General features: G+C 46.8%; 1 protein-coding gene across 1 annotated transcript in view; it reads left to right on the top strand.

Annotated features, from left to right (window-relative positions):
- Nucleotides 1-650: 650 nt before the first annotated feature.
- Nucleotides 651-12,306, top strand: part of APPL2 (adaptor protein, phosphotyrosine interacting with PH domain and leucine zipper 2) — a 148,422-nt gene continuing 136,766 nt past the window's right edge. The window contains exon 1 of the mRNA XM_077472096.1: nt 651-822. Coding sequence (XP_077328222.1) covers nt 769-822 — 54 coding nt within the window. The 5' untranslated portion in view covers nt 651-768. The remainder of the gene's footprint in view (nt 823-12,306) is intronic.

The following is a 12,306-nucleotide window of genomic DNA, read 5'->3' on the forward strand; positions in this document are numbered from 1 at the left end:
CAGTTGGGAGCTATGATTGTGGGTAGGGATGAGCTCAGGCGCGTTCGCATGGTCCACGTACAGAGCCCGCCAGGAAGTTGGTGCAGCGCTGCGCTAATCACAGGCAGTGAGACATTGCCCCGATCTCTGCAGCCGCTCATCGGGGTAATGTCTCACTGCCTGTGATTAGCGCAGTGCTGCCCCGACTTCCTGGCGGGCTCTGTACGTGGAGCATGCGAACACGCCGGAGCTCATCCTCAATTGTGGGTATAGCATTGTATATATGGAGGTTTTCTATTTGTGTGTGTTTTTGTCTGTGTCGGTTGCGCTGGATGTACAGTACATGTCTTTTTTTAACCAGTCTGTGTCAGTAAAAACCCAACTGTCAGTCAATTTTACTTTAGGAGGTTGGCAACCCTGGAGGTAAGTAAAAATGCCAGTTCTTCTACTAATCACCCCATCCCCCACACATAACCAGCATCGAGCCCTTACAGTGCAGGAGTGACTGCCATAAGAAGCCATTAGGAGAAGCATTGAAGCCTTTGTGTGAAGAACAGTATAGAAATCACAGACTGAGCTCGCCCACTAATACAATGACAACGAGCCATACGTGTGTCATATGTCAGCAATCAGCAGGGGCACCACAGGCGGGAGCTCTCTGCTGACCACTAGAGGCCACCAGCTGCAGTGACGGCTTAGTACGTGTGAGTGAGCTGGAAGAAGAGGAGGAGGGGTGCTAATTGAATCCAGCTAAATTATTCAGTACCTGCCCTGCCTGTGGAGGACAATATGCCTACTGTGGATAAGCTGCTGTTGGAGGAGGCTCTGTTAGACAGCCCCCAGGTAAGAGCAGCCTTATATAAGACAGTCTCAGGGAGGGGGGGGTGAATGGTGTACACAGATTGCAGGGTGAGGCTTGGCTTCTGGTAGGAGCCGAGCTTTCCGGGGTGTGTTCCTGGATGTGGGGGGGGGGGGGGGGGAAGTACAGGGGCACCCTATTATTTCTAGGGGTACCAGCACTGTACAGGTTAATGGTGGAGGAGGACAGACCCGGATGCCGCTGGGAAAGTTTGCTTTGTTGTCAGACTTGTGTGTTGGGAAGCAGAGTGCTGGGATCTGACACAGGGGCCCTCATACATACACTATATATATATATATATATATATATATATATATATATATATATACATATACATACATATACATACATACATACACACATACACACACACACACACACATGGGGGGGCCCCCTACACACACATATATGTGTGTAGGGGGCCCCCATACACACACACACAGGCCCAGCACTGCTCCTCTGACAGCCTACACCACACAGGAGCCCCCCTGCACACACACGGCATATATACAATTTTTTTTTTTTATATATATATATATATATATATATATACACACACACACACACCACTGCTCCTCTGACAGCCCACACCACACGGGATCAGCTTCATGAGGATCAGCTCAGCCTGCTATCACAGGGGGGGAATCACACTACTGGAACCCTCATCTCCTCACAGCCATTGGATTACATAGGAAAACATCACGTGAAATAAACTCACCAAGAGGATAGGTCTTGACGTGTCTGTTTATTTTATAATCCATTTACAAAATGCAACCTGGACTGGACCTATAAAGAGAGGATACAATAATACATGTAGAAAAAAAAAAATCATGTTTACATATTTAAAGGGACACTGATTTAACCCCTTCCCACCCATCCCTTCAAACTGTTCTAAAGGCATGGAATGATCGTGATCATCGACCACATTCACAGTGGTCAGATAATCAGAAGCTGGTCCCGCTGGCTACAGATCATTGATACAGGACTGAGAGCTTCGACAGCTCAGTGTTTGTGCTGTGAGCATGCTTTTAGCACTTAAACGTCGCCCACCCAGAAATGCATATGTATGCGAGAGTTAAAGGAGTTGTAAAGATGGAAGTTTTTTTTTTTAATCTTTACGCATTAAGATAAAAAAAACCTTCTGTGTGCAGCAGCCTCTACAGCACCCCATAATTACTTACCTGAGCCCCATCTCTGTCCAGCTATGTCCACGAGTGTTAGCTGTCCAGGATCAATCCTCCTGATTGACTAAGACACAGAAGTGGCGCCTTTGGCTCCCACGGCTGTCAATCAAAGTCAGTTGGCCAATCAGAAGAGAGAGGGGCAGGGCGAGGTCAGGCTCCATGTCTGAATGGACACATGGAGCTGTGATTTGGCTGACATGCCCCCATAGCTTGCTGTGGGGGCACTCAACAGTAGGGAGGGACCAGGAGCAATAAAGAGGGACCCGAGAAGAGGAGGATCCGGGCTGCTCTGTGCAAAACCAACTGCACAGAGGCAGTTAGTATAACATGTTTGTAAAGTCTTGTTTTTTTAAAAATAACAATCGCTTTAAGCCTAGTACACACCGGCCGCATGTCGAGCGGCATTAAGCGGTTCAATAGAAACCGACTGACATTCCCGCGTCTACGGCAGCTGGTCTGACAGAAGCCAACTGTTTGGCCGGCTTCGGTCAAATGGTCTCGCCTGCAAAAGGTCTGCCAACCATCCTGTCATATGACATCCTTTCCAGAATCATGCCTTATGGGCCATGCTCCAGCGTGATCTGTCATTCGTCATGACCACTGACATTGCCAATGACAGATGACTGTACCAGTATGCTGCCAGAACCATGTGATCGCTGTGGCCAATCACAGCAGATCACATGACAATTGTACACAATGAATGGCTTTGATTCATTCCTTTCATTGTGTACTATTGTGATGAGTGATTGGTCACAGTGATCACATGGTACAGACAGGGCCAATTACAGCACATCTGTAGACCAAGTGAGAAAAATTAGCTGCAACAGGTTTATTGAAAGACTGCTTGGTCCGTTATTTTAGTCCTGGTGGCAGTCTTTCAATAAACCTTTTGGACGGATGTTGGTGTGCAGCTAATTTTCTCTTATCGTCTTCCAGGACAGCTTCGGAGACATAGGGCTCCTCCCTCCGGGACAGGAAACACATTCACCCAAATGGTTAAAAGGAGGTCCTCCAGGCCTTCCCCTTCAGTTTTTGTGTTTCCTGCTGGACGGAAAGGAAGCATGTGAGGAACCTGGGGAGCTCCATGTTCCAGGACGTTCCATGCGTCCGAGGAGGGGCTTCTGCGTTCCAACAAATGGAAGTGATGCAGCTTCCGGCGGAACTACATCATCAGGGGGCTCCAGGAGACGAGGTTCCAGTCTCCAGGTGCAGTGTGTGGCTTGTTGGGCGTCCGGAGCCTGTGTAGATCCAGCAGAGGCTGTGACAACACTAAGGAGCCATGGAGGACACTGCAGCAGTTCAGGCGGTTGATTCCGGTTCTTCTGGCACTGGCACCTCTCCGGTAAGCGTGGAGAGGGCAGACCATGGCTTACTCTGGGAGGGGGTAAGGTCCTTGTGACCAAAGCCATTCCCTGGTTGGGGAACCACAGGTGAAGGGCTGGGCACTTCTCTCCTTCCCCCTGAACACAGTGGTGGTGACGGTTGGGGATAGTATCTCATGATTTGTTTTCTGTCTTTTTCTTTTGCTTTCAGGGTAAAGCACAGGACAGATCTCAGATACAGCCTTCCAAGAGAAAGTGTGCTGTTTGTGGGACAAAACTCAGTCCCAATTAGGAGAAACTGCTTTTCCCCAAATGTGTTAGTAATTTATCTAAGGATGATTCTATGACAGAGTGTCATAAGATCCTTTCGTCAGTAAAAGACGAGATTGCATCCACCTTCAAATCATTTAGAGGAATGATGGATAGGATGCAGGGTCCCTCTGTGCTCTTATCTAGAGCGGCAAGTTTGCCCTCCCTGTCTGAGCCTAGTCAGGAGAATAGGGAAGATAGGGAAAGGGAGCCCAGGTCGCTGGCCACGTCTCAAGTAGACTCAGTGTCTGACTCTGATAAAGAGGAAGATTGCTCCAGAGGGTCCAGGTACAAATTGACATTGGACGATGTGGGGGATTTGTTAAAAGCGATCTATGACACCCTAAAGATCATAGAGGAGTCTGTACAGCATTCTAAGCATGACCTCATCTATCACGAGGTCTCTGCTCAAAGATCCAGAGTTTTCCCTGTGCACAAATCTCTAGTGGGAGTGATCTTGCTAGAGTGGGAGCACCCTGAGAGGAGACCGTTCTTTTCAGGCAGTCTCAAACGTAGATTTCCCTTCGAGAAGGACGCGGCCCAGCCTTGGAACGAGGTTCCTAAATTGGATGCGCCGCTAGCAAAGGTTTCCAAAAAGACCGATTTGGCCTTCGATGATCTAGGATCCCTTAAGGACCCAATGGACAAAAGGGGTGATGTGCTGTTAAAGAGGGCTTGGGATGCCTCCTCTATTGCGTTCAAACCTGCTCTTGCAGCCACCTGTGTGGCTAGAAATTTGGAATGTTGGTTAACTCAGTTACAGTCTCATATTTCTGCAGGCACATCCCGACAACAGCTGCTAAAATCCTTTCCCTTATTATTTAAGGGAGTTGGGTTCCTAGCCGATGCTTCTGTGGAGTCGGTAAAGCAAGCGGCCGGGTCTGCAGCTTTGGTTAACGCTGCAAGAAGGGCTGTTTGGCTGAAAGCCTGGTCAGGAAATGCAGCATCAAAGCTCAGGCTTTGTAGATTGCTTTTCTCAGGCGACCACCTTTTTGGCCTTGGGCTCCAGGAGGCCCTGGAACTTACCCAGGACAAAAAGGAAAGCCTTTCCAGAGAAAAAGAAGAAGCCTGACAGCAGACTTTTTTTTTTTTTTTGAGGGTTTAGGCAACAAACCCAGCAGGAGAGAGGGGGTCGGCCTAAAAAACACTGGACGGGTCACAAGGGTCGTGGCAGAGGAGGAATACTATTCAATCCTCCTCAAACCACCTCAAAATCCCAGTGACTCCTGTGTTCCAGTGGGAGGAAGTTTGGGGTATTTCCTCCCACAATGGACCAATGCAACTTCAAGTCCGTTTATATTAGAGATTATAGAAAACTGCTACAAGCTGGAGTTCAGTGCCATTCCCCCACCTACCTTCTTAGTAACCCAGTTACCGGGAGAAGGCAGAAGCTCTGAGTCTACTGTTGAGAGAGTTGTTAGATTAACAGGTCATCAGCCGAGTACCAGATGTGGAACGCGGGCAGGGGGTATATTCCCATGTGTTCGTAGTTCGAAAGCCATCATGCAAGTTCAGGTTGATCCTCAATCTCGGGCCCCTGAACAGGTTTATCAGGTATGTTTCAGGATGGAGTCTATCTTCACGATAATGAACCTCCTGTTTCCCGATTGTAATATGGCAATGCTTGACCTCAGGGATGCATATTTGCATGTTCCGATACATCGGGAGTTCCAGAAATTCTTCAGATTGGCAGTCAAGGTGAACTTGGAAGTTCTCCACTTCCAGTTAAGGGCAATTCCGTTTGGCCTAGAATCCTCTCCCAGGATTTTTACAAAGGTCCTGGCAGAAGCCCTAGCTTTGCTGTGCGTCAGGGCCATTACAGTGCTCCTCTATTTGGACGATCTTCTGTTTGTCGCCCGGTCTTACCAACAGCTAGAAGAGGATCTACAGGAGGCGCAAAACACTTCCTGCGTTCTCTTGGTTGGTTGATCAATCGGGACAAGCCCCAGCTGATCCCAACCCAGGGAGTACTGTATCTGGGTTACAGAATCTCCTCCGTAGAGGGGAAGGTTTTTCTCCCATCAGTGAAGATAGAGAAGGTAGGTCTAGCAGTAGCGTGACTTCAGACCAATCAGGAAACCCAGGTCAGAGATGTCATGAGAGTGATAGGCTTAATGACATCCTGTTTTCCAGCAGTCCATTGCGCAACGATTCACCAGCGCCCGCTGCAGGCTCTCCTTCTGCATTGTTGGGATGGCAGCCAGCAGGCTCAACCTATGCTGATATCCACCAGGGTCAAAAGGACACTGTGGTGGTGGCGAACCAGCCTCAAGTTGGACAGGGGTCTGTTATGGTCCAGGCCAGCAGTTCTGGTGCTGACAACAGACGCCAGCTCTTTTGGCTGGGGTGCACACCTGGAGAAGGATCTGGTTCAAGGATTCTGGTCTCAGGTGGAAGCCAGACGGACCTCAAATCAGAGGGAACTACTGGCAGTACAGAGGGCGATAGTAGCCTTCCAGCAAAAAATAAAGGGACAACATCTTCAAGTAAGGTCGGACAATGCAGCTGTTGTCGCTGAAGCCAAAAGCTAAGGGTCAGCAGCTAACACCCAAACAAAGTTTAGTGAAAATGAGACAAAATTGGTGTAGCGCTAGCGAATCAATTGATGTAAAACTCTGAAGCTATATTTGAAAGGGTGGTAATAAAAACCAATACTATAAAACACACGTGAAATAATGTGCAAAGGTAAATAAAAAATGAAAGTATAAAACGAAAATAGGTGAAATTTAATAATTCACTAAGTATATGGATGCAATATATAAATGCACACAAATCTTAATGGGTATCAGCAACTGAAATATAAATCCCAGCAAACAGTCCACATATGTTAGGTGGTAAAAAGTATCAATGTTGGTCTTCCCAGCAATGGAATCAAACGACCACACAATTCAATTCAACCCGGAACAATGGCTTGTCTGAAGTAAATTTAAAGAGAATTGAAAACTCTTACCAGAAGAATTGGACACATCTGTCATGTGACAGTGGGTCAGAAGCGCTTGAAATCCTAGATGGTATCAATCAGGTATTATGTGTTGTTGGCAGGTCCCCGTTAGTCACCGTATTGTCTCCGGATTTCACGATTCACTGGGACTCCTGATATAAATGGCTGGATCATGCGTCTCCAGGCTCCACGAGGTCCAAACATTCACATTGGAATGCCATCCAAAGTATGGTAGATCATATAAAAAGGGGTTCAAAAAGAAAAAGGGCTCCAAATAGTGCAGGTCAGACGGTAACCAATGGGTTTATTGAAAAAGTCATAAAAACCATGACATAAAGGCCATCGGTGATCACAAATTAAAATCGAACATGAGAAAAGATATAAAAGCAATATGGGGTACAAAATGCAAGCCCGATGTGTTTCGACAGCAAAAGGTCTTCAACGGGGGCATATATAAACAAGCAGAGGGGGACCAGGAGCCCTGCTTTGCAGAAGATAGCAGGAGAAATTTTCTCTTGGGCCGAGTCAAAAGTAGCATCACTGTTAGCGGTTCATTTAAAGGGGGCTCAGAACTCACTGGCAGACTTTCTCAGTCGTCAGTGTTTGAGTCAGGACTAGAGGTCGACCGATATATATCGGCCGATATTTGCAGTTTTTTAATTGGCATCGGCCGATTGAGCTCATAAAAAGGCCGAATAAGGCTGCATTCACACCTGAGCGTAGCGTTTTCAAGCGTTTTTAAGCGATTCGCGGCGATTTTGTGCAGGGCAAAAGGTCACCAATGTTAAAGGAAGAAAAACGCCAAAATCTGCTCAATTCGAGCGACAAAACAGGGTCCAGAACTTGTTTGAGCTTCAGGCGACATGTAGTGGAGATGTGAACCATCTCCATTGAGAATAATAGAATTTTTCCCCTCTAGCGTTTTTGTAGCTTCAGGCTTCAAGCTACAAAACGCTCAGGTGTGAATGGGGTCTTAGAACTACAGCGCGACTTGGAAATGACTTCTGTACTAGAAGTCAGTGCAAGTTGCCTGAATCTTCATAGAAGCAACTTGTTTCCTCTCTGGGCAGTCTGCCAAGAAAAGAGCAAAGAGATACAATGTTTACACTTGAATGAATGAACTCAACTCCGTGTGTAGAGTTCTCAGTTTAACCATTTTAAAGGGATTGTAAAGAGAATTTTTTTTTTTTTTATTTTTTTTTATTTTATATAACAAACATGTTATACTTACCTCCACTGTGCAGCTCATTTTGCACAGAGTGGCCCCGAACCTGCTCTTCTGGGGTCCCTCGGCGGCTGTCTCGGCTTCCTCCCGCAGGTGCTTCTCGCGTTCATGCGAGCTCCCTCGCATGGTGAGAAGCATCTGCGGGCATGCTCCCGTGATACAGCCGGCGGCTATAGCTGCTCGCTGTATCACACGGCCCCACCCCCCGGCGCTCTGCGTCAGTGGATGTGATTGACAGCAGCGCGAGCCAATGGCTGAGCTGCTTTCCATCCATCCACTCCAGCCAATCAGCGGCCAGGCTGAATGGTGGAAAGGACATTGGGGGACAAGCGCGGGACTTTCGAGGGGTGAGGTAAGTAAAACAGGGGGGCTGGGGGCGCAGGCACTGTCAGATGTTTTTTCACCTTAATGCATAGAATGCATTAAGGTGAAAAAACATTTACCTTTACAACCCCTTTAAAGACTAAATCTTTTCTGACACTTGTTGCTTACAAATAAAAGTCCTGTATTCCAGAAAATCACTTAGACCCCCAAAAAATTATATATATTTTTTAGCAAGTGCCTCTAGTTAAGACTCATAGAAAAAGAGTTACCGGTAAGTCTAACTCCGATTTTTTCTCACTTGGTCTACATGTTCATGGTTTCGAGCCAGAGCTAGCACCCAGCCCTTCAATTTTTGTGGATTATTTGTTATCCGTCTCATTTCTACAGCCCATATGTACCATCTGATTAGCTGTGGCTAATCACAATAGTAAACAATGAATAGTTTTCATTTAGCAAAAATGGTTGCTTATAAGTGTAAAATTCAGTTTTGAAGCAATCCTAGTATGTAAAAAAAAAAAAAAATTAAATAAAAAATCCTAATCACCTCCTCAGATTAGTACAGTAGTAATATGGCAACTGTATTGCTCTGGTCACTGTATGTAAAAAAAATAAATAAATAAAAAAAATAAAAAAACTTGTGTCCCTGATCACCGTCACACCAGTTATATGATGAGACTGCCCTGATGACAGTATGTAAAATGAAAAAAAAGTGATTTGTAAAGCTTCATCTTTTTATAAAATGACAAACATGTCATAGTTACCTCCACTGTGCAGTTTGTTTTTCACACAGTGACACGATCCTTGACTTCTGGGGTCTCCCGGCAGCGCGGGTAGTTCTTCCCCGCATTGTATAACCCCCTAGGACAGTGATGGTGAACCTTGGCACCCCAGATGTTTTAGAACTACATTTCCCATAATGCTCAACTACACTGCAGAGTGCATGAGTATCGTGGGAAATGTAGTTCCAAAACATCTGGGGTGCCAAGGTTCACCATCACTGCCCTAGGAGAAGCACTCTCCCAAGGGGTTACCTTGCAGGTGTGCTCCCAAGTCCAGCATTTGCGTCCATAGATGCAGAATGCCGGACTTGGCCCCGCCCTTCGTCGCCCACGTCATTGGATTTGATTGAGAGCAGCGGGAGCCAATGGCTGCGCTGCTATCAATCTATCCAATCAAGAGCCGAGACAACGGGCAGAGAGGAAGAGCATGTCTCTGGCATGGGAATTATGGGGCTCAGGTGAGACAAAGGAGGGGGGGCTGGGGGGGCCGGTCAGTGACAGAAGTTTTTTCACCTTAATGCATAGGAAACCTTTTCTGCACTTTTCTCCCCTTACTTCCTCTTTAACCACTTGCCTACCAGGCATGAACACCCCCTTCCTGCCCAAGCCATTTTCAGCTTTCAGCTCTGTCGCACTTTGACAATTGCACGGTCATGCTACACTGTACCCAAACAAATTTTTTATAATTTTCTTAACACAAATAGAGCTTTCTTTTGGTGGTATTTAAAGCGGGAGTCCGCCGGGAGTTCCGCCGTTTTTTTTTTTTTTTTAAAGCCAGCAGCTACAAATACTGCAGCTGCTGACTTTTAAAATAAGGACACTTACCTGTCCAGCGCGCCCGCGATGTCGGCACCCGAAACCAATCTCTCGATCGTCTCTCGGGTGCTGCCGCCGCCATTTTGGGTATGGCAATCAGGAAGTGGAGCCTTTCGGCTTCATTTCCCGGTTCCCTACTGCGCATGCGCGAGTTGCGCTGCGCAATAAGGATGGACCCGCTGCCTCTGGGATCTGTGTGTTTCCCAGCAGGCAGCGGGGGACTTTCGGAAAGGGGCGTAGACTACGCCCCTTTCCGCAGAGAGCTATCCCGGAAGTGGGTGCAGATACCTGAAAGGTGCCAATTGTGGCGCCGGAGGGGGGGAGGATTCCAATGAGCGGAAGGTCCACTTTAGGGTGGACCTCCGCTTTAATCATTGCTGGGTTTTTATTTTTTAACAAAAAAAAAGACCAAACATTTTTTGGGAAAACGTTTTTTTTCACCTTCACTGATGTACGCTGATGAGGTGGCACTGATGGGCTGAACTGGTGGGCACTGATGAGGCACTAATATGCCGCACTTAAGGGCACTGGTGGGCATGGATAGGCGGTACAGATGGGCATTGATGGGTGACACTGAAGGGCTTTGATGGGCAGCACTGATAAATAAATGATAAATGCCAGCATTGACTGGCATGGCTACTGAGAACTGATTTATGGGCAGTGTTGGGACTGATTGCTGCCACTGGTGGGCTCTGATCACTGACATTGGTGGGCACTGTATTTTTACACTTTATATATCTTAATCAGGGCACTGATTACTTACCTAGCTGTCCCCTGTGAGGAGATGCCACTGATCATCTCTCCTCTCCACACACTCTGTCAGTGTGAGGTGAGGAGAGCCGATTACCGGCATCTCCGTGTTTACTTGTGACCAGCTGTGATTGGACACAGCCGATCACATGGTTACACAGATCTGGGTCGCACTGTGTCCTAGCAACATGGTGCCATCGCCACGCTGCATGCCCCCACGGGTGTGCGCGGGAGCAGCCGTTCTGTGCCGCCGTCATATGATGGCAGCCCACAACAAAGCTGCACTGCCCCGCCGTCATTTTGACAGTGGGCGGGCAGCAATCGGTTAAACAGCCACCATTGGCTCTTGCTGCTGTCAATTAAATGGAATGAGGAGGAAGTGAGGGCGGGCCTAAGCCCCGTTGAGTAAGTCTATGGAGCAGGGCTCCGTAGACACACAGGTCAGGAGCATGGAGACTACGTTTCTCCTCATAGCCAGCAGCTGGCTATGGTAGTCCTAAGAAGAAAAGGAGCTGAGATCGCCGCTGGGGACCCTAAGAAGTGGAGGATTGGGGCTGCATTGACAGCTGCTGATTGGCCAAAGCTTGCACCTGACCTGCATGCTTTGGCCAATCACAGCGCGATGTGCTGTGAGAACAAAGATTGGCCAATCATGGCTCAGATGCTAAGACAACGCCCCATGCTATATAATGCTGCTGCTTACATGGCAGCTGTATATAGTGAATGACTAGAGATTAGGCAGGTAGTTAGTGTATAGTGCATTCAGTGTAGTATATATAATATAGTTCAGTGTGTGTGTATATAATACAGTGGAGAGTATATAGTGCAGTCCCCTAGTTACAAACATCCGACTTACAGACAACTCCTACTTATAAACAGAAGGAGACAACAGGAAGTGAGAGGAAATCTACCTTTAGCATGATCTGTGATTGGCTGTGTCCAAGGGACATGACCAACACAGAATTTCCCCGATGTGCGGCTGCGTGTGGGGAGGGAGTAAACTGGAGGACGTCCAGGGACACCCTCCCGGCAATTGAGCGCCACGCTGTAGCCATCTTTCGGCTATAGCGTGGGCGCCTAGTGGTTAACGGCTGGGCATCCTTTTATTTTTTTTATTTTTTTTTTTGATGTGTTGTTTATAAGTTTTAAAATGTTTATTTTTTTTGCTAGAAAATTACTTGGAACCCCCAAGCATTATAATTATTTTTTCTAACACCCTAGATAATAAAATGATGGTCGTTGCAATACTTTCTGTTATACGCAACGGTCTTACAAGCGCACTATTTAAAAAAAAATAAGACAACAGTAAAGTTAGCCCAATTTTTTTTATATTGTGAAAAATAATGTTACACCAAGTAAACTGATACCCAACATGTCACGCTTCAAAATTGTGCCCGCTCGTGGAATGGCGACAAACTTTTACCCTTACAAATCTCCAAATCTACAGGTTGCATGTTTTGCATTCCAGAGGAGGTCTAGGGCTACAATTATTGCTCTCCCTCTACCTATCTCGGCGATACCTCACATGTGTGGTTTGAACACAGTTTTCATATGCGGGCACTACTTACATATGTGTTCACTTGGGCACGCAAACACGGCGGGATGGGGTGCGTTTAAAAAATATAATTTTTTTTCTCATTTATTTTATCTTTTTATTTTTAAACTGTTAAAATTGTAACACTTTTATTCCTATTACAAGGAATGTAAACATCCCTTCTAATAGAAAAAAAAGTATGACAGGACCAAAAAGGGATCAAAAAGACCTCAGATCTGATATTTAACCACTTCCCACCCGGCCAATGCATATATACGGCCGGG

Source organism: Lithobates pipiens, unplaced genomic scaffold (assembly GCF_037356315.1).
Source record: "Lithobates pipiens isolate NorthernLeopardFrog02 unplaced genomic scaffold, aLitPip1_a1.2 Scaffold_8, whole genome shotgun sequence".
Taxonomy (NCBI): domain Eukaryota; kingdom Metazoa; phylum Chordata; class Amphibia; order Anura; family Ranidae; genus Lithobates; species Lithobates pipiens.